Source organism: Telmatherina bonti (assembly GCF_933228915.1).
Source record: "Telmatherina bonti genome assembly, chromosome: 5".
NCBI lineage: Eukaryota > Metazoa > Chordata > Actinopteri > Atheriniformes > Telmatherinidae > Telmatherina > Telmatherina bonti.
Genome location: NC_136623.1, coordinates 943,510 through 970,519, shown reverse-complemented (window position 1 = coordinate 970,519; position 27,010 = coordinate 943,510). Strand labels below are relative to the sequence as shown.

At 51.4% G+C, this 27,010-nt stretch overlaps 1 protein-coding gene across 2 annotated transcripts; it reads left to right on the top strand.

Moving 5' to 3' along the window:
• The first annotated feature begins 6 nt into the window (after positions 1 to 6).
• Positions 7 to 26,954, top strand: decr1 (2,4-dienoyl CoA reductase 1, mitochondrial). 2 transcript variants are annotated; one of them, XM_079240342.1, is made up of 10 exons: positions 7 to 87; positions 9,673 to 9,866; positions 12,456 to 12,513; positions 13,339 to 13,425; positions 15,048 to 15,195; positions 19,531 to 19,630; positions 19,751 to 19,823; positions 19,911 to 20,057; positions 26,633 to 26,695; positions 26,772 to 26,954. In XM_079240342.1, exons 1-10 carry the CDS (start codon positions 31 to 33, stop codon positions 26,829 to 26,831), a joined length of 987 nt encoding a protein of 328 aa, XP_079096468.1. In that variant the 5' UTR covers positions 7 to 30; the 3' UTR covers positions 26,832 to 26,954. The 2 variants fall into 2 exon arrangements, with proteins under 2 accessions (XP_079096468.1, XP_079096467.1); XM_079240341.1 differs by having other exon boundaries at positions 19,531 to 19,823.
• Positions 26,955 to 27,010: the final 56 nt, after the last annotated feature.

Genomic DNA, 27,010 nt, shown 5'->3' with positions numbered 1-27,010 from the left:
GTTCGTTCCACTGTGACGTCACACAGCAAAATGGCGGCGCTTCGGATGTCCGCTGAGTTTCTGGGAAGAAGAAGAAGAACTCTGAAGGTGATGAACACGTCATCAAATTTACGTCACTTAGTGGTTTCTGGATCTGGCTAGTCTGGTTTCTGGATCTGGCTAGTCTGGACGGTGGGTCTGGTTTCTGGATCTGGCTAGTCTGGACGGTGGGTCTGGTTTCTGGATCTGGCTAGTCTGGACGGTGGGTCTGGTTTCTGGATCTGGCTAGTCTGGACGCTGGGTCTGGTTTCTGGATCTGGCTAGTCTGGACGGTAGGTCTGGTTTCTGGATCTGGCTAGTCTGGACGCTGGGTCTGGTTTCTGGATCTGGCTAGTCTGGACGCTGGGTCTGGTTTCTGGATCTGGCTAGTCTGGACGCTGGGTCTGGTTTCTGGATCTGGCTAGTCTGGACGCTGGGTCTGGTTTCTGGATCTGGCTAGTCTGGACGCTGGGTCTGGTTTCTGGATCTGGCTAGTCTGGACGGTGGGTCTTGTTTCTGGATCTGGCTAGTCTGGACGCTGGGTCTGGTTTCTGGATCTGGCTAGTCTGGACGCTGGGTCTGGTTTCTGGATCTGGCTAGTCTGGACGGTGGGTCTGGTTTCTGGATCTAGCTAGTCTGGATGGTGGGTCTGGTTTCTGGATCTGGCTAGTCTGGACGGTGGGTCTGGTTTCTGGGTCTAGCTAGTCTGGACGCTGGGTCTGGTTTCTGGATCTGGCTAGTCTGGACGCTGGGTCTGGTTTCTGGATCTGGCTAGTCTGGACGCTGGGTCTGGTTTCTGGATCTGGCTAGTCTGGACGGTGGGTCTGGTTTCTGGATCTGGCTAGTCTGGACGGTGGGTCTGGTTTCTGGATCTGGCTAGTCTCGACGGTGGGTCTGGTTTCTGGATCTGGCTAGTCTGGATGCTGGGTCTGGTTTCTGGATCTGGCTAGTCTGGACGGTGGGTCTGGTTTCTGGATCTGGCTAGTCTGGACGGTGGGTCTGGTTTCTGGATCTAGCTAGTCTGGACGGTGGGTCTGGTTTCTGGATCTGGCTAGTCTGGACGGTGGGTCTGGTTTCTGGATCTGGCTAGTCTGGACGGTGGGTCTTGTTTCTGGATCTGGCTAGTCTGGACCCTGGGTCTGGTTTCTGGATCTAGCTAGTCTGGATGCTGGGTCTGGTTTCTGGATCTAGCTAGTCTGGATGCTGGGTCTGGTTTCTGGATCTGGCTAGTCTGGACGGTGGGTCTGGTTTCTGGATCTGGCTAGTCTGGACGGTGGGTCTTGTTTCTGGATCTGGCTAGTCTGGTTTCTGGATCTGGCTAGTCTGGACGGTGGGTCTGGTTTCTGGATCTGGCTAGTCTGGTTTCTGGATCTGGCTAGTCTGGACGGTGGGTCTGGTTTCTGGATCTGGCTAGTCTGGACGCTGGGTCTGGTTTCTGGATCTGGCTAGTCTGGACGGTGGGTCTGGTTTCTGGATCTGGCTAGTCTGGACGGTGGGTCTGGTTTCTGGATCTGGCTAGTCTGGACGGTGGGTCTGGTTTCTGGATCTGGCTAGTCTCGACGGTGGGTCTGGTTTCTGGATCTGGCTAGTCTGGATGCTGGGTCTGGTTTCTGGATCTGGCTAGTCTGGACGGTGGGTCTGGTTTCTGGATCTGGCTAGTCTGGACGGTGGGTCTGGTTTCTGGATCTAGCTAGTCTGGACGGTGGGTCTGGTTTCTGGATCTGGCTAGTCTGGACGGTGGGTCTGGTTTCTGGATCTAGCTAGTCTGGACGGTGGGTCTGGTTTCTGGATCTGGCTAGTCTGGACGGTGGGTCTGGTTTCTGGATCTGGCTAGTCTGGACGCTGGGTCTGGTTTCTGGATCTGGCTAGTCTGGATGGTGGGTCTGGTTTCTGGATCTAGCTAGTCTGGACGGTGGGTCTGGTTTCTGGATCTGGCTAGTCTGGACGCTGGGTCTGGTTTCTGGATCTGGCTAGTCTGGATGCTGGGTCTGGTTTCTGGATCTGGCTAGTCTGGATGCTGGGTCTGGTTTCTGGATCTAGCTAGTCTGGACGGTGGGTCTGGTTTCTGGATCTGGCTAGTCTGGACGGTGGGTCTGGTTTCTGGATCTAGCTAGTCTGGACGCTGGGTCTGGTTTCTGGATCTGGCTAGTCTGGATGCTGGGTCTGGTTTCTGGATCTGGCTAGTCTGGATGCTGGGTCTGGTTTCTGGATCTGGCTAGTCTGGACGGTGGGTCTGGTTTCTGGATCTGGCTAGTCTGGACGGTGGGTCTGGTTTCTGGATCTAGCTAGTCTGGACGGTGGGTCTGGTTTCTGGATCTGGCTAGTCTGGACGCTGGGTCTGGTTTCTGGATCTGGCTAGTCTGGACGCTGGGTCTGGTTTCTGGATCTAGCTAGTCTGGACGGTGGGTCTGGTTTCTGGATCTGGCTAGTCTGGACGGTGGGTCTGGTTTCTGGATCTGGCTAGTCTGGACGGTGGGTCTGGTTTCTGGATCTAGCTAGTCTGGACGCTGGGTCTGGTTTCTGGATCTGGCTAGTCTGGATGCTGGGTCTGGTTTCTGGATCTGGCTAGTCTGGATGCTGGGTCTGGTTTCTGGATCTGGCTAGTCTGGACGGTGGGTCTGGTTTCTGGATCTGGCTAGTCTGGACGGTGGGTCTGGTTTCTGGATCTAGCTAGTCTGGACGGTGGGTCTGGTTTCTGGATCTGGCTAGTCTGGACGCTGGGTCTGGTTTCTGGATCTGGCTAGTCTGGACGCTGGGTCTGGTTTCTGGATCTGGCTAGTCTGGACGGTGGGTCTGGTTTCTGGATCTGGCTAGTCTGGATGCTGGGTCTGGTTTCTGGATCTGGCTAGTCTGGACGCTGGGTCTGGTTTCTGGATCTGGCTAGTCTGGACGGTGGGTCTGGTTTCTGGATCTGGCTAGTCTGGACGCTGGGTCTGGTTTCTGGATCTGGCTAGTCTGGACGCTGGGTCTGGTTTCTGGATCTGGCTAGTCTGGACGCTGGGTCTGGTTTCTGGATCTGGCTAGTCTGGACGCTGGGTCTGGTTTCTGGATCTGGCTAGTCTGGACGCTGGGTCTGGTTTCTGGATCTGGCTAGTCTGGACGCTGGGTCTGGTTTCTGGATCTGGCTAGTCTGGACGCTGGGTCTGGTTTCTGGATCTGGCTAGTCTGGACGCTGGGTCTGGTTTCTGGATCTGGCTAGTCTGGACGCTGGGTCTGGTTTCTGGATCTGGCTAGTCTGGACGCTGGGTCTGGTTTCTGGATCTGGCTAGTCTGGACGCTGGGTCTGGTTTCTGGATCTGGCTAGTCTGGACGCTGGGTCTGGTTTCTGGATCTGGCTAGTCTGGACGCTGGGTCTGGTTTCTGGATCTGGCTAGTCTGGACGCTGGGTCTGGTTTCTGGATCTGGCTAGTCTGGACGGTGGGTCTGGTTTCTGGATCTGGCTAGTCTGGACGGTGGGTCTGGTTTCTGGATCTGGCTAGTCTGGACGGTGGGTCTGGTTTCTGGATCTGGCTAGTCTGGACGGTGGGTCTGGTTTCTGGATCTGGCTAGTCTGGACGGTGGGTCTGGTTTCTGGATCTGGCTAGTCTGGACGCTGGGTCTGGTTTCCGGATCTGGCTAGTCTGGACGCTGGGTCTGGTTTCCGGATCTGGCTAGTCTGGACGCTGGGTCTGGCTAGTCTGGACGGTGGGTCTGGTTTCTGGATCTGGCTAGTCTCGACGGTGGGTCTGGTTTCTGGATCTAGCTAGTCTGGACGGTGGGTCTGGTTTCTGGATCTGGCTAGTCTCGACGGTGGGTCTGGTTTCTGGATCTAGCTAGTCTGGACGGTGGGTCTGGTTTCTGGATCTGGCTAGTCTGGACGGTGGGTCTGGTTTCTGGATCTGGCTAGTCTGGACGCTGGGTCTGGTTTCTGGATCTGGCTAGTCTGGACGCTGGGTCTGGTTTCTGGATCTGGCTAGTCTGGACGCTGGGTCTGGTTTCTGGATCTGGCTAGTCTGGACGCTGGGTCTGGTTTCTGGATCTGGCTAGTCTGGACGCTGGGTCTGGTTTCTGGATCTGGCTAGTCTGGACGCTGGGTCTGGTTTCTGGATCTGGCTAGTCTGGACGCTGGGTCTGGTTTCTGGATCTGGCTAGTCTGGACCCTGGGTCTGGTTTCTGGATCTGGCTAGTCTGGACGCTGGGTCTGGTTTCTGGATCTGGCTAGTCTGGACGCTGGGTCTGGTTTCCGGATCTGGGTAGTCTGGACGCTGGGTCTGGCTAGTCTGGACGCTGGGTCTGGTTTCTGGATCTGGCTAGTCTGGACGCTGGGTCTGGTTTCTGGATCTGGCTAGTCTGGACGCTGGGTCTGGTTTCTGGATCTGGTTAGTCTGGACGGTGGGTCTGGTTTCTGGATCTGGCTAGTCTGGACGCTGGGTCTGGTTTCTGGATCTGGCTAGTCTGGACGGTGGGTCTGGTTTCTGGATCTGGCTAGTCTGGACGCTGGGTCTGGTTTCTGGATCTGGCTAGTCTGGACGGTGGGTCTGGTTTCTGGATCTGGCTAGTCTGGACGGTGGGTCTGGTTTCTGGATCTGGCTAGTCTGGACGGTGGGTCTGGTTTCTGGATCTGGCTAGTCTGGACGCTGGGTCTGGTTTCTGGATCTGGCTAGTCTGGACGCTGGGTCTGGTTTCTGGATCTGGCTAGTCTGGACGCTGGGTCTGGTTTCTGGATCTGGCTAGTCTGGACGCTGGGTCTGGTTTCTGGATCTGGCTAGTCTGGACGCTGGGTCTGGTTTCTGGATCTGGCTAGTCTGGACGCTGGGTCTGGTTTCTGGATCTGGCTAGTCTGGACGCTGGGTCTGGTTTCTGGATCTGGCTAGTCTGGACGCTGGGTCTGGTTTCTGGATCTGGCTAGTCTGGACGCTGGGTCTGGTTTCTGGATCTGGCTAGTCTGGACGCTGGGTCTGGTTTCTGGATCTGGCTAGTCTGGACGCTGGGTCTGGTTTCTGGATCTGGCTAGTCTGGACGCTGGGTCTGGTTTCTGGATCTGGCTAGTCTGGACGGTGGGTCTGGTTTCTGGATCTGGCTAGTCTGGACGGTGGGTCTGGTTTCTGGATCTGGCTAGTCTGGACGGTTGGTCTGGTTTCTGGATCTGGCTAGTCTGGACGGTGGGTCTGGTTTCTGGATCTGGCTAGTCTGGACCCTGGGTCTGGTTTCTGGATCTGGCTAGTCTGGACGCTGGGTCTGGTTTCTGGATCTGGCTAGTCTGGACGCTGGGTCTGGTTTCTGGATCTGGCTAGTCTGGACGCTGGGTCTGGTTTCTGGATCTGGCTAGTCTGGACGCTGGGTCTGGTTTCTGGATCTGGCTAGTCTGGACGCTGGGTCTGGTTTCTGGATCTGGCTAGTCTGGACGCTGGGTCTGGTTTCTGGATCTGGCTAGTCTGGACGGTGGGTCTGGTTTCTGGATCTGGCTAGTCTGGACGCTGGGTCTGGTTTCTGGATCTGGCTAGTCTGGACGGTGGGTCTGGTTTCTGGATCTGGCTAGTCTGGACGGTGGGTCTGGTTTCTGGATCTGGCTAGTCTGGACGGTTGGTCTGGTTTCTGGATCTGGCTAGTCTGGACGGTGGGTCTGGTTTCTGGATCTGGCTAGTCTGGACCCTGGGTCTGGTTTCTGGATCTGGCTAGTCTGGACGCTGGGTCTGGTTTCTGGATCTGGCTAGTCTGGACGGTGGGTCTGGTTTCTGGATCTGGCTAGTCTGGACGCTGGGTCTGGTTTCTGGATCTGGCTAGTCTGGACGCTGGGTCTGGTTTCTGGATCTGGCTAGTCTGGACGGTGGGTCTGGTTTCTGGATCTGGCTAGTCTGGACGGTGGGTCTGGTTTCTGGATCTGGCTAGTCTGGACGCTGGGTCTGGTTTCTGGATCTGGCTAGTCTGGACGCTGGGTCTGGTTTCTGGATCTGGCTAGTCTGGACGCTGGGTCTGGTTTCTGGATCTGGCTAGTCTGGACGCTGGGTCTGGTTTCTGGATCTGGCTAGTCTGGACGCTGGGTCTGGTTTCTGGATCTGGCTAGTCTGGACGGTGGGTCTGGTTTCTGGATCTGGCTAGTCTGGACGCTGGGTCTGGTTTCTGGATCTGGCTAGTCTGGACGGTGGGTCTGGTTTCTGGATCTGGCTAGTCTGGACGGTGGGTCTGGTTTCTGGATCTGGCTAGTCTGGACGCTGGGTCTGGTTTCTGGATCTGGCTAGTCTGGACGCTGGGTCTGGTTTCTGGATCTGGCTAGTCTGGACGCTGGGTCTGGTTTCTGGATCTGGCTAGTCTGGACGCTGGGTCTGGTTTCTGGATCTGGCTAGTCTGGACGCTGGGTCTGGTTTCTGGATCTGGCTAGTCTGGACGCTGGGTCTGGTTTCTGGATCTGGCTAGTCTGGACGCTGGGTCTGGTTTCTGGATCTGGCTAGTCTGGACGCTGGGTCTGGTTTCTGGATCTGGCTAGTCTGGACGCTGGGTCTGGTTTCTGGATCTGGCTAGTCTGGACGCTGGGTCTGGTTTCTGGATCTGGCTAGTCTGGACGGTGGGTCTGGTTTCTGGATCTGGCTAATCTGGACGCTGGGTCTGGTTTCTGGATCTGGCTAGTCTGGACGCTGGGTCTGGCTAGTCTGGACGCTGGGTCTGGTTTCTGGATCTGGCTAGTCTGGACGCTGGGTCTGGTTTCTGGATCTGGCTAGTCTGGACGGTGGGTCTGGTTTCTGGATCTGGCTAGTCTGGACGGTGGGTCTGGTTTCTGGATCTGGCTAGTCTGGACGCTGGGTCTGGTTTCTGGATCTGGCTAGTCTGGACGCTGGGTCTGGTTTCTGGATCTGGCTAGTCTGGACGGTGGGTCTGGTTTCTGGATCTGGCTAGTCTGGACGCTGGGTCTGGTTTCTGGATCTGGCTAGTCTGGACGGTGGGTCTGGTTTCTGGATCTGGCTAGTCTGGACGGTGGGTCTGGTTTCTGGATCTGGCTAGTCTGGACGGTGGGTCTGGTTTCTGGATCTGGCTAGTCTGGACGCTGGGTCTGGTTTCTGGATCTGGCTAGTCTGGACGCTGGGTCTGGTTTCTGGATCTGGCTAGTCTGGACGCTGGGTCTGGTTTCTGGATCTGGCTAGTCTGGACGCTGGGTCTGGTTTCTGGATCTGGCTAGTCTGGACGCTGGGTCTGGTTTCTGGATCTGGCTAGTCTGGACGCTGGGTCTGGTTTCTGGATCTGGCTAGTCTGGACGCTGGGTCTGGTTTCTGGATCTGGCTAGTCTGGACGCTGGGTCTGGTTTCTGGATCTGGCTAGTCTGGACGCTGGGTCTGGTTTCTGGATCTGGCTAGTCTGGACGCTGGGTCTGGCTAGTCTGGACGCTGGGTCTGGTTTCTGGATCTGGCTAGTCTGGACGCTGGGTCTGGTTTCTGGATCTGGCTAGTCTGGACGCTGGGTCTGGTTTCTGGATCTGGCTAGTCTGGACGCTGGGTCTGGTTTCTGGATCTGGCTAGTCTGGACGGTGGGTCTGGTTTCTGGATCTGGCTAGTCTGGATGCTGGGTCTGGTTTCTGGGTCTGGCTAGTCTGGACGCTGGGTCTGGTTTCTGGATCTGGCTAGTCTGGACGCTGGGTCTGGTTTCTGGATCTGGCTAGTCTGGACGGTGGGTCTGGTTTCTGGATCTGGCTAGTCTGGACGGTGGGTCTGGTTTCTGGATCTGGCTAGTCTGGACGGTGGGTCTGGTTTCTGGATCTGGCTAGTCTGGACGGTGGGTCTGGTTTCTGGATCTGGCTAGTCTGGACGCTGGGTCTGGTTTCTGGATCTGGCTAGTCTGGACGGTGGGTCTGGTTTCTGGGTCTAGCTAGTCTGGACGCTGGGTCTGGTTTCTGGATCTGGCTAGTCTGGACGCTGGGTCTGGTTTCTGGATCTGGCTAGTCTGGACGCTGGGTCTGGTTTCTGGATCTGGCTAGTCTGGACGCTGGGTCTGGTTTCTGGATCTAGCTAGTCTGGACGGTGGGTCTGGTTTCTGGATCTGGCTAGTCTGGACGCTGGGTCTGGTTTCTGGATCTGGCTAGTCTGGACGGTGGGTCTGGTTTCTGGATCTGGCTAGTCTGGACGGTGGGTCTGGTTTCTGGATCTGGCTAGTCTGGACCCTGGGTCTGGTTTCTGGATCTGGCTAGTCTGGACCCTGGGTCTGGTTTCTGGATCTGGCTAGTCTGGACCCTGGGTCTGGTTTCTGGATCTGGCTAGTCTGGACCCTGGGTCTGGTTTCTGGATCTGGCTAGTCTGGACGCTGGGTCTGGTTTCTGGATCTGGCTAGTCTGGACGCTGGGTCTGGTTTCTGGATCTGGCTAGTCTGGACGCTGGGTCTGGTTTCTGGATCTGGCTAGTCTGGACCCTGGGTCTGGTTTCTGGATCTGGCTAGTCTGGACCCTGGGTCTGGTTTCTGGATCTGGCTAGTCTGGACGCTGGGTCTGGTTTCTGGATCTGGCTAGTCTGGACGCTGGGTCTGGTTTCTGGATCTGGGTAGTCTGGACGCTGGGTCTGGTTTCTGGATCTGGGTAGTCTGGGCGGTGGGTCTGGTTTCTGGATCTGGCTAGTCTGGATGCTGGGTCTGGTTTCTGGATCTGGCTAGTCTGGACGGTGGGTCTGGTTTCTGGGTCTAGCTAGTCTGGACGCTGGGTCTGGTTTCTGGATCTGGCTAGTCTGGACGCTGGGTCTGGTTTCTGGATCTGGCTAGTCTGGACGGTGGGTCTGGTTTCTGGATCTGGCTAGTCTGGACGCTGGGTCTGGTTTCTGGATCTGGCTAGTCTGGACGCTGGGTCTGGTTTCTGGATCTGGCTAGTCTGGACGCTGGGTCTGGTTTCTGGATCTGGCTAGTCTGGACGCTGGGTCTGGTTTCTGGATCTGGCTAGTCTGGACGGTGGGTCTGGTTTCTGGATCTGGCTAGTCTGGACGGTGGGTCTGGTTTCTGGATCTGGCTAGTCTGGACGCTGGGTCTGGTTTCTGGATCTAGCTAGTCTGGACGCTGGGTCTGGTTTCTGGATCTGGCTAGTCTGGACGCTGGGTCTGGTTTCTGGATCTGGCTAGTCTGGACGCTGGGTCTGGTTTCTGGATCTGGCTAGTCTGGACGCTGGGTCTGGTTTCTGGATCTGGCTAGTCTGGACGCTGGGTCTGGTTTCTGGATCTGGCTAGTCTGGACGCTGGGTCTGGTTTCTGGATCTGGCTAGTCTGGACGCTGGGTCTGGTTTCTGGATCTGGCTAGTCTGGACGCTGGGTCTGGTTTCTGGATCTGGCTAGTCTGGACGCTGGGTCTGGTTTCTGGATCTGGCTAGTCTGGACGGTAGGTCTGGTTTCTGGATCTGGCTAGTCTGGACGGTAGGTCTGGTTTCTGGATCTGGCTAGTCTGGACGGTAGGTCTGGTTTCTGGATCTGGCTAGTCTGGACGCTGGGTCTGGTTTCTGGTCTGTCTGGCTGCATCATTAATAATGGAGACTCTGATTATAATGGTCGATATCAATATGATTGTTTAGATCCCAAATAACTGGGTCTAGACCCACTGCAGGGACCCGGTTCTAGACCCACTGCAGGGACCCGGTTCTAGACCCACTGCAGGGACCCGGTTCTAGACCCACTGCAGGGACCCGGTTCTGACCCCACTGAGTTGTGTTCTGTGTGTTAGTCCTGGTTCCACAGGTATGCAGGTCTTGCGACTGGATCTGCGTCCCGGTTCTTCCCGCCGGCTGAAAGTGCGATGCTGCCACCTGGAAGCTTCAACAACAAAGTGGCCTTCATCACCGGGGGCGGCACCGGTCTGGGCCGGGCCATGACCTCCATCCTGTCCCAACTCGGAGCACAGTGCGTCATTGCCAGCAGGTCAGAGGTCACAGAGGTCATGTGATCCTCACATGGACAATGGTTCTGGAAGGGGGATCAGGTCTAGGCCACCGTGACCAGTGCTTTAAGTGGACCGGTACGCAGTACCAGACCTTCTGAATTCTGTCCCTTTGCATACCGGGACTACTTTTTACAGCGTATAGTACGTACCGGGTACTGCTAACCCTAATAGTACTACAGTAGTACTACTTAACAGTCATTTACTACAGTAGTACTACTACCAGTCATTTACTACAGTAGTACTACTTAACAGTCATTTACTACAGTAGTACTACTACCAGTCATTTACTACAGTAGTACTACTACCAGTCATTTACTACAGTAGTACTACTACCAGTCATTTACTACAGTAGTACTACTTAACAGTCATTTACTACAGTAGTACTACTACCAGTCATTTACTACAGTAGTACTACTTAACAGTCATTTACTACAGTAGTACTACTACCAGTCATTTACTACAGTAGTACTACTTAACAGTCATTTACTACAGTAGTACTACTACCAGTCATTTACTACAGTAGTACTACTTAACAGTCATTTACTACAGTAGTACTACTACCAGTCATTTACTACAGTAGTACTACTTAACAGTCATTTACTACAGTAGTACTACTACCAGTCATTTACTACAGTAGTACTACTTAACAGTCATTTACTACAGTAGTACTACTACCAGTCATTTACTACAGTAGTACTACTTAACAGTCATTTACTACAGTAGTACTACTACCAGTCATTTACTACAGTAGTACTACTTAACAGTCATTTACTACAGTAGTACTACTACCAGTCATTTACTACAGTAGTACTACTTAACAGTCATTTACTACAGTAGTACTACTACCAGTCATTTACTACAGTAGTACTACTTAACAGTCATTTACTACAGTAGTACTACTACCAGTCATTTACTACAGTAGTACTACTACCAGTCATTTACTACAGTAGTACTACTACCAGTCATTTACTACAGTAGTACTACTACCAGTCATTTACTACAGTAGTACTACTTAACAGTCATTTACTACAGTAGTACTACTACCAGTCATTTACTACAGTAGTACTACTTAACAGTCATTTACTACAGTAGTACTACTTAACAGTCATTTACTACAGTAGTACTACTACCAGTCATTTACTACAGTAGTACTACTTAAGTCATTTACTACAGTAGTACTACTACCAGTCATTTACTACAGTAGTACTACGACAGGCATTTACTACAGTATTACTACTAGCAGTCATTCACTACAGTAGTACTTCTTAATACTAAGACCGAGTCCCCTAATAGACGAGTCCCTAACTGGGCCGAGTCCCCCACTGGACCGAGTCCCCTAATAGACGAGTCCCTAACTGGGCCGAGTCCCCCACTGGACCGAGTCCCCTAATAGACGAGTCCCTAACTGGGCCGAGTCCCCAACTGCACCGAGTCCCCTAATAGACGAGTCCCTAACTGGGCCGAGTCCCCCACTGGACCGAGTCCCCTAATAGACGAGTCCCTAACTGGGCCGAGTCCCCCACTGGACCGAGTCCCCTAATAGACGAGTCCCTAACTGGGCCGAGTCCCCCACTGGACCGAGTCCCCTAATAGACGAGTCCCTAACTGGGCCGAGTCCCCCACTGGACCGAGTCCCCTAATAGACGAGTCCCCCACTGGGCCGAGTCCCCCACTGGACCGAGTCCCCTAATAGACGAGTCCCCCACTGGGCCGAGTCCCCCACTGGACCGAGTCCCCTAATAGACGAGTCCCTAACTGGGCCGAGTCCCCCACTGGGCCGAGTCCCCTAATAGACGAGTCCCTAACTGGGCCGAGTCCCCAACTGGACCGAGTCCCCTAATAGACGAGTCCCCCACTGGGCCGAGTCCCCCACTGGACCGAGTCCCCTAATAGACGAGTCCCTAACTGGGCCGAGTCCCCAACTGCACCGAGTCCCCTAATAGACGAGTCCCTAACTGGGCCGAGTCCCCCACTGGACCGAGTCCCCTAATAGACGAGTCCCTAACTGGGCCGAGTCCCCCACTGGACCGAGTCCCCCACTGGACCGAGTCCCTAACTGGGCAGAGTCCCCCACTGGACCGAGTCCCCTAATAGACGAGTCCCTAACTGGGCCGAGTCCCCCACTGGACCGAGTCCCCTAATAGACGAGTCCCCAACTGGACCGAGTCCCCAACCGGACCGAGTCCCCAGTCGGACCGGGTCCCCAACCGGACCGAGCCCCTAAATGGACACAGTCCTCAAATGTACCAAGTCACCCAACCGGGCCGAGTCCCCAACTGAGCCAAGTCCTCAACCAAACGACAACAACTGTTGTCGTTTTCTACGACCCTGAAGCGGCCCTCGCTCCAAGCAGACCAAACAGTAGTAGTGTGAATGTAGATCCAGACCTTCTAAACTAGATTTGGTTCAGTTGGGGGACATATAAAGTCTGCAGGACTGATGCAGACATGGGCTGAAAAGAGTCATGATTCACAGTGGCCTGGTGTGGTTCTCTGGCTGAACTGGAACTGGAACCATGTCTGTGTGGAGATCCTGATCCAGCTTTGTGTTCCTGTGTTTCTGTACAGGAAGCTGGATGTCCTGCAGAAAACCGCTGAAGAGATCAGCAGCCAGACTGGAAACAAGGTGAGACAGGTTTTTCTCACAGAACCAAGCTGGATTGACCCAGTCAGACCTGGTGCAGTCCAGTATGATCCACTTTGATTCAAGTCAGTCCAGTTTTATGTGTATAGTACCGCTTCACAACTCAGGGCAGCCACAACGTTGTCTCAGCTCACTTTACAGACATCAGTTTGATTTAGAATCAGTCTAGTTAACGGAAGCCAACAAAGACTTGGATCCAGTCCTCCATCCTGAGCTGCATGAGGCGACAGTGGTAAGGAAAACCACCCAGCAGAACCTGGTTCAGGGAGGGCAACCATCTCAGATCAACATGTACAACAGCTTTTATTCAGAAAGACCTGCAGAAAGAGGAGGAACATACTTTGCTGATATCCCATCCAGGTCTTGATGTCTGTAAGACATCTTTGTAATCTAAGAAACTGATTGGTTTCATCTGGCTTCATGGAGAGGTAGATCTGAGTGTCATCCGCATAGAAATGAACATTTATACCATGCTGCCTGATGATATTTCCTAAGGGAAGCATGTATAATGTGAAAAGTGTTGGTCCAAGTACAGAACCCTGAGGAACTCCATGACTTAGCCTGGTGTGTGAGGAAGACTCATCATTTACATTTACAAACTGAAATCTATCAGATAAATCTGACTGGAACCAGTCTAATGCGGTCCCTTTAATCCCAATAACATGTTCCAGCCTCTGTAGCAGAATATCGTGATCAATAGTGTCGAATGCAGCACTGAGATCTAAAAGAATGAGTCCAGACAGAAGTCCTTTATCTGAGGCCATGAGAAGATCATTACTGACTTCCAGTCCCCCTCTGTCTCCTCAGGTCCATGTGGTTCAGTGTGATGTCAGAGACCCCCAAGCCGTCTCTCAGTGTGTCGACCAGATGGAATCTCTAACTGGACTTCCTGATGTAACCACATACACCTGACCCTTACCTGACACATGTGTAGGACACACCTGGAACCAAACGGCAACCTTCTGCAGTTCCCCCTTCATCCACTAGGGGCTCCAGAACAGAGCAAATCCCCATAGACTCCCATGTTAAGACACTGTAAAACATTTGCCATTTTCCCGTCAGCGCCCCCTACCGACGGCGAACCCACCCTGCATCCTACCTGACCTGTTAGCTCTCTAGCCAGCAGAAGATGATCTGATGATGTTTTCTCTCTTTTAATCTTCTTGTTTCTTTGCTGAATCAACGACGCTGCGTGTTCAGAACATCCAGTTCCTCATGATGAAGCAAAACGTCGCGTCCTGGATGTAAACGTTGTGTCAGTTTCTCAGGACGCTGCAGGCAGCAGCGGCTCTACGGATACACATGATAGATGACACCGTGTCATGGAACACGTCCGGGACGCCGAGTTTTAGTGTCAGAGCGTTACGGAACGCGTCTTTTAAAACAGACCAACTCCATCCATCCATCTTCTGCCGCTTATCCGGGGTCGGGTCGCGGGGGCAGCAGCCTAAGCAGGGAAGCCCAGACTTCCCTCTCCTCAGCCACATTTGCCAACTCTGCGGGGGGGATCCCGAGGCGTTCCCAGGCCAGCCGAGAGATGTAATCCCTCCAGTGTGTCCTGGGTCTTCCCCGGGGTCTCCTCCCAGAGGGATGTGCCTGGAACACCTCACCAGGGAGGTCCAGGAGGCATCCTGACCAGATGCCCGAGCCACCTCTACTGGTTCCTCTCGATGCGGAGGAGCAGCGGCTCTACTCTGATCTCCTCCCGGATGACCGAGCTCCTCACCCTATCTCTAAGGGAGAGCCCGGCCACCCTGCGGAGGAAACTCATTTCAGCCGCCTGTATACGAGATCTCCTTCTTTCGGTCACGACCCACAGCTCATGACCATAGGTGAGGGTAGGAACGTAGATCGACTGGTAAATGGAGAGCTTCGCCTTCTGGCTCAGCTCCTTCTTCACCACGACAGACCGGCGCAGAGCCTGCATTACTGCAGACGCCGCACCGATCCGTCCAGGGACACTTGGGTCTGTATCACAACCAGAAACTTGAGCCCGAATGCTCCAAATTTTTTCTGTAAAAAATTGACTAAAATATTCACATAGCTCAGCACTTTAAGTAACAGCAGTATGTTCAGGTGGGTTAACAACTTTGTTGATCATTAAAAGCGCTTGAAAAGAGAGGACCAGTAGACTGCGTTATAAAGCGTTGTTGTAGAGCTGGTGCGCACGCTCTCTTTGGGCAGTAAGCTACCATCATGTTGTCATTGCCACTGAATCCATCATTGGATGCGTTTTTTCTCCGCTGGCTGCAGATGGTATCGGAGGGAGCTGGAGATCTGAGGCAGTTCTCAGCTTTGAGTGTTTAATTCGGTGAAGTATTCCCGCTGCTGCTTTGCGTTGCTTTATCTGCCGCAGGGTGCAGCTACTGACGTCATCACACTGGTGTGTGCAAAGCGGCGTTCATGTGCAGCTTAGAAATGGGCTCATAAGGATGCACTTAGGCACTGAAAAATGGTACCTTTACATGCTAGTACCAACCTGACACCTGATGGTTCTGTTTTTCTGATTGGTTCAGGTTATCATCAACAACGCAGCAGGAAACTTCATCTGTCCATCGGAACGTCTCACACCGAACGGCTGGAAGAGCATCACAGACATTGTCCTCAGTGGGACGGCGTTCACCACTCTGGAACTTGGCAAGAGACTGATCCAGAACCAGAAAGGTACCAGATCCACAGACCAGAAGTGCTAACAGAACTGGCCGACTCCAGCCCTGAACATTTATAATCATGTGTCAAAGGATTTTCCAGCCCAGAAGAAATAAGTTTACATTAGCTGAGCTGCTGTATGACATTAAATAAGAAGGTAGTTTTGTAATTTCCTGGCTTCAGTGAATGCAACACATGTACAACAATGCGACCAATCAGAGAAGAATTTTACAAAAGGAGGGAATCCTGTGTTTTATTTACTGACAGCCCGGTGATTTATTCCGAATCTGAACTTTATTATTTGGAATTCGAGCAGGTCTCTGCTTTATTTTCATTCATTCATTCATTTTCTGAACCGCTTAATCCAATTCAGGGTCGCAGGGAAGCTGGAGCCTATCCCAGCTGGCTTTGGGCAACAGGCAGGGTACACCCTGGACAGCTCGCCAGTCCATCGCAGGCTTTATTATCATGTTCAAATCAAAGATACTTCATTTATTTCCCCCCAAGGGGAAATTCAAGGTTCAAGCCAGCTCGTCCAACGTCCGACATACAGACATGTGACAAGTTTACAGAATGGAACTGAAACTTAGGCCCTGCAGCCAATTTTACAGTTTTTAAAAGAAGTATCTCTACACTTCACCTAAAGGGGGAAGGATAAAGGTGCAACAAAAAAAATAGCTGCAACACCTCCTCCTCTGCCTGTAGTTCTAGGAATGTGAAAGTTTAAATAGTTAGCTGGCGTAGCTTCATTAATACTAACATAATCCTCTTGCTGTCACCAGGTTTCCGTAAGACAGAATAAATCAATGTGGTGATCACCTATCAAGTCATTGACTAATAAAGACTTATTTGGGAGGGATCTAATATTCAGTAGGCCACACTTTATTGTCTTATTTTCTGATTTTATTAGATCCATTGTTTTTATTTTTATGAGGTTTTCACGATTAACCCCAGAAGTGTTTTTGTGTTGTTTAATTCTTACTGCTGGGGAGTTGTATAAGGTCGGAATGGGGTTTTGGGTGGGCGGCGGCAGGTGGGAAGCTGCAGAAAAGTGTGTAGGACTACAATTCTGCCTCCTGGTCCCAACCCTGAGTTGTCAGTTTAGCTGACTAATAAAAGAGTCCATATTGCTGGATAAGAGAGCGGCTCCATCCAACGTGGGATGGATGCCATCTCTCCTAATAAGACCAGGCTTTCCCCAAAAAGCGCTCCAATTATCTATAAAACCCACGTTGTTATCGGGACACCACCTAGACAACCAGCGGTTGAAGGATGACATGCGGCTAAACATGTCATTGCTGATTAAATTTGGCAAGGGACCAGAGAAAACTACGGAGTCCGACATGCTCTTGGCAAAGTTACACACCGAAGCAACATTAATTTTAGTGACCTCCGATTGGCGTAACCGGGTGTCGTTACCGCCGACGTGAATTACAATCTTACGGTATTTACGTTTAGCCTTAGCCAGCAGTTTCAAATACGATTCGACGTGGCCCGCTCTGGCCCCAGGAATGCATCTGACTATGGTCCCCGGTGTCTCTAGAGCCACGTTTCTGACTATGGAACTACCTATAATCAGGGTTTCTGCCTCAGCGGGTGTGTCGCCGAGCGGGGAAAATCTGTTAGAAACGTGAACAGGTCGGTGGTGGCCAGTGGGTTTTGGTTTGGGGCTACGCTTCCGCCTGACCGTCGTCCAGCCCGCCTCGGCTCCCGGCTGCGCGGGAACTGCTGAGGGACCGCTAGGTGGGCTAGCTGCCCTGGCTGGTAGCTCCGCACTGGCTAATGGGGGCTTGCTGACTAACTGCTTCCCTAACTGAGTGCGGAGCTGGGCTTCTAACTCACAGAGCCTCGCCTCCAAGGCTGCCACGCTGCTACACTTAATACACCTACCGTTATCACTAAAGGTGGCGGAGGAGTAGCTAAACATCAGACACACCGAGCAAGAAAAGGCAGGGGACCGGGGTGTGGGAAGAGAGCTAGCAGCCATGCTAAAACCGAGTGCTTGAGCTGTTTAAGTCAGTAAACAGAAAGCCAAAGATCCCAAAAATAAATGCAATATATAGAACAGTGGTTTGGGAAGATATTGTGCGCTAAAGTGAGTGGTTGTTTAACAGTAGATAGAAGTTAGAAAGAAGTTAAAGGAGCCAACGGCTCGTAGCAATCCGCAGTGACACACGCTAGGGAAACAGGAAATGACACAATACGTTACCGCAACGTCAGCACGTCACCTGCATGACAGATCCTGAACCCGATGTTCCAGAACCAGACATCCAGTCAATGGAGGTCAGGGTCCCGTAGGTTTTAGATGTCAGGGTCCCGTAGGTTTCAGATGTCAGGGTCATGTAGGTTTTAGATGTCAGGGTCCTGTAGGTTTCAGATGTCAGGGTCCCGTAGGTTTCAGATGTCAGGGTCATGTAGGTTTTAGATGTCAGGGTCCCGTAGGTTTCAGATGTCAGGGTCCTGTAGGTTTTAGATGTCAGGGTCCTGTAGGTTTCAGATGTCAGGGTCCCGTAGGTTTCAGATGTCAGGGTCATGTAGGTTTTAGATGTCAGGGTCCCGTAGGTTTCAGATGTCAGGGTCATGTAGGTTTCAGATGTCAGGGTCCCGTAGGTTTCAGATGTCAGGGTCATGTAGGTTTTAGATGTCAGGGTCCCGTAGGTTTCAGATGTCAGGGTCATGTAGGTTTTAGATGTCAGGGTCATGTAGGTTTTAGATGTCAGGGTCCCGTAGGTTTCAGATGTCAGGGTCATGTAGGTTTTAGATGTCAGGGTCCCGTAGGTTTCAGATGTCAGGGTCCTGTAGGTTTTAGATGTCAGGGTCCCGTAGGTTTCAGATGTCAGGGTCATGTAGGTTTTAGATGTCAGGGTCCCGTAGGTTTCAGATGTCAGGGTCATGTAGGTTTTAGATGTCAGGGTCCCGTAGGTTTCAGATGTCAGGGTCATGTAGGTTTTAGATGTCAGGGTCCCGTAGGTTTCAGATGTCAGGGTCATGTAGGTTTTAGATGTCAGGGTCCCGTAGGTTTCAGATGTCAGGGTCATGTAGGTTTTAGATGTCAGGGTCCTGTAGGTTTTAGATGTCAGGGTCCTGTAGGTTTCAGATGTCAGGGTCCCGTAGGTTTCAGATGTCAGGGTCATGTAGGTTTTAGATGTCAGGGTCCTGTAGGTTTCAGATGTCAGGGTCATGTAGGTTTCAGATGTCAGGGTCATGTAGGTTTTAGATGTCAGGGTCATGTAGGTTTTAGATGTCAGGGTCCCGTAGGTTTCAGATGTCAGGGTCATGTAGGTTTTAGATGTCAGGGTCCCGTAGGTTTCAGATGTCAGGGTCCCGTAGGTTTCAGATGTCAGGGACCCGTAGGTTTCAGATGTCAGGGACCCGTAGGTTTCAGATGTCAGGGTCATGTAGGTTTTAGATGTCAGGGTCCTGTAGGTTTCAGATGTCAGGGTCATGTAGGTTTCAGATGTCAGGGTCCCGTAGGTTTCAGATGTCAGGGTCCCGTAGGTTTCAGATGTCAGGGTCCTGTAGGTTTTAGATGTCAGGGTCATGTAGGTTTCAGATGTCAGGGTCCTGTAGGTTTCAGATGTCAGGGTCATGTAGGTTTCAGATGTCAGGGTCATGTAGGTTTTAGATGTCAGGGTCCCGTAGGTTTCAGATGTCAGGGTCCTGTAGGTTTCAGATGTCAGGGTCCTGTAGGTTTTAGATGTCAGGGTCATGTAGGTTTTAGATGTCAGGGTCCCGTAGGTTTCAGATGTCGGGGTCATGTAGGTTTTAGATGTCAGGGTCCCGTAGGTTTCAGATGTCAGGGTCCCGTAGGTTTCAGATGTCAGGGTCATGTAGGTTTTAGATGTCAGGGTCCCGTAGGTTTCAGATGTCAGGGTCCCGTAGGTTTCAGATGTCAGGGTCATGTAGGTTTCAGATGTCAGGGTCCCGTAGGTTTCAGATGTCAGGGTCATGTAGGTTTCAGATGTCAGGGTCCCGTAGGTTTCAGATGTCAGGGTCATGTAGGTTTCAGATGTCAGGGTCCCGTAGGTTTCAGATGTCAGGGTCATGTAGGTTTCAGATGTCAGGGTCCCGTAGGTTTCAGATGTCAGGGTCCCGTAGGTTTCAGATGTCAGGGTCCTGTAGGTTTTAGATGTCAGGGTCCCGTAGGTTTCAGATGTCAGGGTCATGTAGGTTTTAGATGTCAGGGTCCCGTAGGTTTCAGATGTCAGGGTCATGTAGGTTTTAGAGGGCAGTTGTCCTATAGGTTTTCCATGTTGAGCAATGAGTGAAGAACTTTAAGAAGTGTAGATGAATTACAGCTATACTTTGTGATATCTTCACATGCTTTTTTCTTTACATTAATGGTTTCAGGAGCTTCCTTCTTGGCCATCACCACAATTTACGCCGCGTCCGGTTCTGGATTTGTGGTTCCAAGTGCATCAGCAAAGGCCGGAGTTGAAGCGCTCTACAAGTCAGAAGGATCTTTGACATCATCCGAATTAAATAGTGATCCGAGATCAGATCAAGATCATGTGAATGTAACATCTCCTGGGTGTGTGGCTACCATGGTAACGGTGTTATTATTTCACAGGTCTCTTGCTGCAGAATGGGGTCGTTATGGCCACAGGTTCAACATCATCCAACCTGGACCAATCAAAACAAAGGTACCGCTAAAATGATCAAAGCTAGAGATGCATTTTTTCCCCCTTGTTTTGTTGTTTACCTGTTTTATTGTATGATGGGGGTATCAGGGGGCATTTAGCCGCCTGGACCCGACTGGAACCTTTGAGAAGTCCATGATCGATCGAATCCCAGCCGGCCGCCTTGGAACATCAGCAGAACTTGCAAACCTGGCAGCTTACCTGAGCAGTGACTATGCCACCTGGATGTCAGGAGCAGTAAGTTCTGCTGGACCTTGGTCCATGTACACCTGTAGACCCTGGTCCATTTACACCTGTAGACTCTGGTCCATTTACACCTGTAGACCCTGGTCCATATACACCTGTAGACTCTGGTCCATATACACCTGTAGACCCTGGTCCATATACACCTGTAGACCCTGGTCCATATACACCTGTAGACCCTGGTCCATTTACACCTGTAGACTCTGGTCCATTTACACCTGTAGACCCTGGTCCATTTACACCTGTAGACTCTGGTCCATTTACACCTGTAGACCCTGGTCCATATACACCTGTAGACCCTGGTCCATATACACCTGTAGACCCTGGTCCATATACACCTGTAGACCCTGGTCCATATACACCTGTAGACCCTGGTCCATATACACCTGTAGACCCTGGTCCATTTACACCTGTAGACCCTGGTCCATATACACCTGTAGACCCTGGTCCAGTTACACCTGTAGACCCTGGTCCATTTACACCTGTAGACCCTGGTCCATATACACCTGTAGACCCTGGTCCATTTACACCTGTAGACTCTGGTCCATTTACACCTGTAGACCCTGGTCCATATACACCTGTAGACCCTGGTCCATATACACCTGTAGACCCTGGTCCATATACACCTGTAGACCCTGGTCCATTTACACCTGTAGACCCTGGTCCATATACACCTGTAGACCCTGGTCCATATACACCTGTAGACCCTGGTCCATATACACCTGTAGACCCTGGTCCATTTACACCTGTAGACCCTGGTCCATATACACCTGTAGACCCTGGTCCATTTACACCTGTAGACCCTGGTCCATATACACCTGTAGACCCTGGTCCAGTTACACCTGTAGACCCTGGTCCATTTACACCTGTAGACCCTGGTCCATATACACCTGTAGACCCTGGTCGATATACATCTGTAGACCCTGGTCCATCTACACCTGTAGACCCTGGTCCATCTACACCTGTAGACCCTGGTCCATTTACACCTGTAGACCCTGGTCCATTTACACCTGTAGACCCTGGTCCATTTACACCTGTAGACCCTGGTCCATTTACACCTGTAGATCCCTGTCCATATACACCTGTAGACCCTGGTCCATTTACACCTGTAGACCCTGGTCCATATACACCTGTAGACCCTGGTCCATATACACCTGTAGACCCTGGTCCATATACACCTGTAGACCCTGGTCCATTTACACCTGTAGACCCTGGTCCATATACACCTGTAGACCCTGGTCCATTTACACCTGTAGACCCTGGTCCATTTACACCTGTAGACCCTGGTCCATTTACACCTGTAGATCCCTGTCCATATACACCTGTAGACCCTGGTCCATATACACCTGTAGACCCTGGTCCATTTACACCTGTAGACCCTGGTCCATATACACCTGTAGACCCTGGTCCATTTACACCTGTAGACCCTGGTCCATATACACCTGTAGACCCTGGTCCATTTACACCTGTAGACCCTGGTCCATATACACCTGTAGACTCTGGTCCATTTACACCTGTAGACCCTGGTCCATTTACACCTGTAGACCCTGGTCCATTTACACCTGTAGACCCTGGTCCATATACACCTGTAGACCCTGGTCCATTTACACCTGTAGACCCTGGTCCATATACACCTGTAGACCCTGGTCCATTTACACCTGTAGACCCTGGTCCATATACACCTGTAGACTCTGGTCCATTTACACCTGTAGACCCTGGTCCATTTACACCTGTAGACCCTGGTCCATATAGACCTGTAGACCCTGGTCCATATACACCTGTAGACTCTGGTCCATTTACACCTGTAGACCCTGGTCCATTTACACCTGTAGACCCTGGTCCATTTACACCTGTAGACCCTGGTCCATATACACCTGTAGACCCTGGTCCATTTACACCTGTAGACCCTGGTCCATATACACCTGTAGACCCTGGTCCATTTACACCTGTAGACCCTGGTCCATATACACCTGTAGACCCTGGTCCATATACACCTGTAGACCCTGGTCCATTTACACCTGTAGACCCTGGTCCATATACACCTGTAGACTCTGGTCCATCTACACTTGTAGACCCTGGTCCATTTACACCTGTAGACCCTGGTCCATTTACACCTGTAGACCCTGGTCCATATACACCTGTAGACCCTGGTCCATTTACACCTGTAGACCCTGGTCCATATACACCTGTAGACCCTGGTCCATTTACACCTGTAGACCCTGGTCCATTTACACCTGTAGACCCTGGTCCATATACACCTGTAGACCCTGGTCCAGTTACACCTGTAGACCCTGGTCCATATACATCTGTAGACCCTGGTCCATTTACACCTGTAGACTCTGGTTCATTTACACCTGTAGACCCTGGTCGATATACATCTGTGGACCCTGGTCCATTTACACCTGTAGACCCTGGTCCAGTTACACCTGTAGACCCTGGTCCATATACACCTGTAGACTCTGGTCCATTTACACCTGTAGACCCTGGTCCATATACACCTGTAGACCCTGGTCCATTTACACCTGTAGACCCTGGTCCATTTACACCTGTAGACCCTGGTCCATATACACCTGTAGACCCTGGTCCATTTACACCTGTAGACCCTGGTCCATATACACCTGTAGACCCTGGTCCATTTACACCTGTAGACCCTGGTCCATATACACCTGTAGACCCTGGTCCATTTACACCTGTAGACCCTGGTCCATATACACCTGTAGACCCTGGTCCATTTACACCTGTAGACCCTGGTCCATTTACACCTGTAGACCCTGGTCCATATACACCTGTAGACCCTGGTCCATTTACACCTGTAGACCCTGGTCCATTTACACCTGTAGACCCTGGTCCATTTACACCTGTAGACCCTGGTCCATATACACCTGTAGACCCTGGTCCATTTACACCTGTAGACCCTGGTCCATATACACCTGTAGACTCTGGTCCATTTACACCTGTAGACCCTGGTCCATATAGACCTGTAGACCCTGGTCCATATACACCTGTAGACTCTGGTCCATTTACACCTGTAGACCCTGGTCCATTTACACCTGTAGAACCTGGTCCATTTACACCTGTAGACCCTGGTCCATATACACCTGTAGACCCTGGTCCATTTACACCTGTAGACCCTGGTCCATATACACCTGTAGACCCTGGTCCATTTACACCTGTAGACCCTGGTCCATATACACCTGTAGACCCTGGTCCATATACACCTGTAGACCCTGGTCCATTTACACCTGTAGACCCTGGTCCATATACACCTGTAGACTCTGGTCCATCTACACTTGTAGACCCTGGTCCATTTACACCTGTAGACCCTGGTCCATTTACACCTGTAGACTCTGGTCCATTTACACCTGTAGACCCTGGTCGATATACATCTGTGGACCCTGGTCCATTTACACCTGTAGACCCTGGTCCATTTACACCTGTAGACCCTGGTCCATATACACCTGTAGACTCTGGTCCATTTACACCTGTAGACCCTGGTCCATTTACACCTGTAGACCCTGGTCCATTTACACCTGTAGACCCTGGTCCATATACACCTGTAGACCCTGGTCCATTTACACCTGTAGACCCTGGTCCATATACACCTGTAGACCCTGGTCCATTTACACCTGTAGACCCTGGTCCATATACACCTGTAGACCCTGGTCCATTTACACCTGTAGACCCTGGTCCATATACACCTGTAGACCCTGGTCCATTTACACCTGTAGACCCTGGTCCATTTACACCTGTAGACCCTGGTCCATATACACCTGTAGACCCTGGTCCATTTACACCTGTAGACCCTGGTCCATTTACACCTGTAGACCCTGGTCCATTTACACCTGTAGACCCTGGTCCATATACACCTGTAGACCCTGGTCCAGTTACACCTGTAGACCCTGGTCCATATACACCTGTAGACCCTGGTCGATATAAATCTGTAGACCCTGGTCCATTTACACCTGTAGACTCTGGTCCATATACACCTGTAGACCCTGGTCCATATACACCTGTAGACCCTGGTCCATATACACCTGTAGACTCTGGTCCATTTACACCTGTAGACCCTGGTCCATATACACCTGTAGACCCTGGTCCATCTACACCTGTAGACCCTGGTCGATATACACCTGTAGACCCTGGTCGATATACACCTGTAGACCCTGGTCCATTTACACCTGTAGACCCTGGTCCATTTACACCTGTAGACCCTGGTCCATATACACCTGTAGACCCTGGTCCATTTACACCTGTAGACCCTGGTCCATATACACCTGTAGACCCTGGTCCATTTACACCTGTAGACCCTGGTCCATATACACCTGTAGACTCTGGTCCATTTACACCTGTAGACCCTGGTCCATTTACACCTGTAGACCCTGGTCCATATACACCTGTAGACCCTGGTCCATTTACACCTGTAGACCCTGGTCCATATACACCTGTAGACTCTGGTCCATATACACCTGTAGACCCTGGTCCATTTACACCTGTAGACCCTGGTCCATTTACACCTGTAGACCCTGGTCCATTTACACCTGTAGACCCTGGTCCATTTACACCTGTAGACCCTGGTCCATTTACACCTGTAGACCCTGGTCCATATACACCTGTAGACCCTGGTCCATATACACCTGTAGACCCTGGTCCATTTACACCTGTAGACCCTGGTCCATTTACACCTGTAGACCCTGGTCCATATAGACCTGTAGACCCTGGTCCATATAGACCTGTAGACCCTCGTCCATATACACCTGTAGACCCTGGTCCATATACACCTGTAGACCCTGGTCCATATACACCTGTAGATTCTGGTCCATTTACACCTGTAGACCCTGGTCCATATACACCTGTAGACCCTGGTCCATCTACACCTGTAGACCCTGGTCGATATACACCTGTAGACCCTGGTCGATATACACCTGTAGACCCTGGTCCATTTACACCTGTAGACCCTGGTCCATTTACACCTGTAGACCCTGGTCCATATACACCTGTAGACCCTGGTCCATTTACACCTGTAGACCCTGGTCCATATACACCTGTAGACCCTGGTCCAGTTACACCTGTAGACCCTGGTCCATTTACACCTGTAGACCCTGGTCCATATACACCTGTAGACCCTGGTCCATTTACACCTGTAGACCCTGGTCCATATACACCTGTAGACCCTGGTCCATATAGACCTGTAGACCCTGGTCCATATACACCTGTAGACCCTGGTCCATATACACCTGTAGACCCTGGTCCATATACACCTGTAGACTCTGGTCCATTTACACCTGTAGACCCTGGTCCATTTACACCTGTAGACCCTGGTCCATTTACACCTGTAGACCCTGGTCCATATACACCTGTAGACCCTGGTCCATATACACCTGTAGACCCTGGTCCATATACACCTGTAGACTCTGGTCCATTTACACCTGTAGACCCTGGTCCATTTACACCTGTAGACCCTGGTCCATTTACACCTGTAGACCCTGGTCCATATACACCTGTAGACCCTGGTCCATATACACCTGTAGACCCTGGTCCATATACACCTGTAGACCCTGGTCCATATACACCTGTAGACCCTGGTCCATTTACACCTGTAGACCCTGGTCCATTTACACCTGTAGACCCTGGTCCATATACACCTGTAGACCCTGGTCCATTTACACCTGTAGACCCTGGTCCATTTACACCTGTAGACCCTGGTCCATATACACCTGTAGACCCTGGTCCATTTACACCTGTAGACTCTGGTCCATATACACCTGTAGACTCTGGTCCATATACACCTGTAGACTCTGGTCCATATACACCTGTAGACTCTGGTCCATATACACCTGTAGACCCTGGTCCATTTACACCTGTAGACTCTGGTCCATATACACCTGTAGACCCTGGTCCATATACACCTGTAGACTCTGGTCCATATACACCTGTAGACTCTGGTCCATATACACCTGTAGACTCTGGTCCATATACACCTGTAGACTCTGGTCCATATACACCTGTAGACCCTGGTCCATTTACACCTGTAGACCCTGGTCCATATACACCTGTAGACCCTGGTCCATTTACACCTGTAGACTCTGGTCCATATACACCTGTAGACCCTGGTCCATATACACCTGTAGACTCTGGTCCATATACACCTGTAGACTCTGGTCCATATACACCTGTAGACCCTGGTCCATTTACACCTGTAGACTCTGGTCCATTTACACATGTAGACTCTGGTCCATATACACCTGTAGACTCTGGTCCATATACACCTGTAGACTCTGGTCCATATACACCTGTAGACTCTGGTCCATTTACACCTGTAGACTCTGGTCCATATACACCTGTAGACCCTGGTCCATTTACACATGTAGACTCTGGTCCATATACACCTGTAGACTCTGGTCCATATACACCTGTAGACTCTGGTCCATTTACACCTGTAGACTCTGGTCCATATACACCTGTAGACTCTGGTCCATATACACCTGTAGACCCTGGTCCATTTACACCTGTAGACTCTGGTCCATATACACCTGTAGACTCTGGTTCAGTCTATGTCCATGTCTTTTCAGGTGATCCGGTTTGATGGAGGGGAGTTCGTCTCGATGGCTGGAGAGTTTAATGAACTGCGTAAAGTAAGTGTCCGTCTGAAACGTGTCATCCAGAAGCTGGAGCAGATTGGCTGTGGACTCATCAGCAGGTGTGTTTCAGGTGACACCTGTTCAGTGGAAGATGATGGAGGCCATGATCAGAAGCACTAAAGGATCTTAACGACCAACGACGATTCCATTGGACCAGAACAGCCAGTCAGATCTCTGTGCCTTGCTCCTCCACCCCCGTCACCGTACATCCTCAATGCAAATCAACATTTGTTAATAAATCCGATCAATTTGCTCAAGCTTTATTTGTGCCCCTTTATTTCACAAGGGTGTCATCTCAGGACACACGAG

Coding starts and splice junctions, on each gene's coding strand:
- decr1 (XM_079240341.1), top strand. CDS start 31: ATGGCGGCGCTTCGGATGTCCGCTGAGTTTCTGGGAAGAAGAAGAAGA. Junction 15,196..19,530: donor ACTGATCCAGAACCAGAAAG/GTACCAGATCCA, acceptor TAATGGTTTCAG/GAGCTTCCTTCTTGGCCATC. Junction 26,696..26,771: donor AGTTTAATGAACTGCGTAAA/GTAAGTGTCCGT, acceptor GGTGTGTTTCAG/GTGACACCTGTTCAGTGGAA.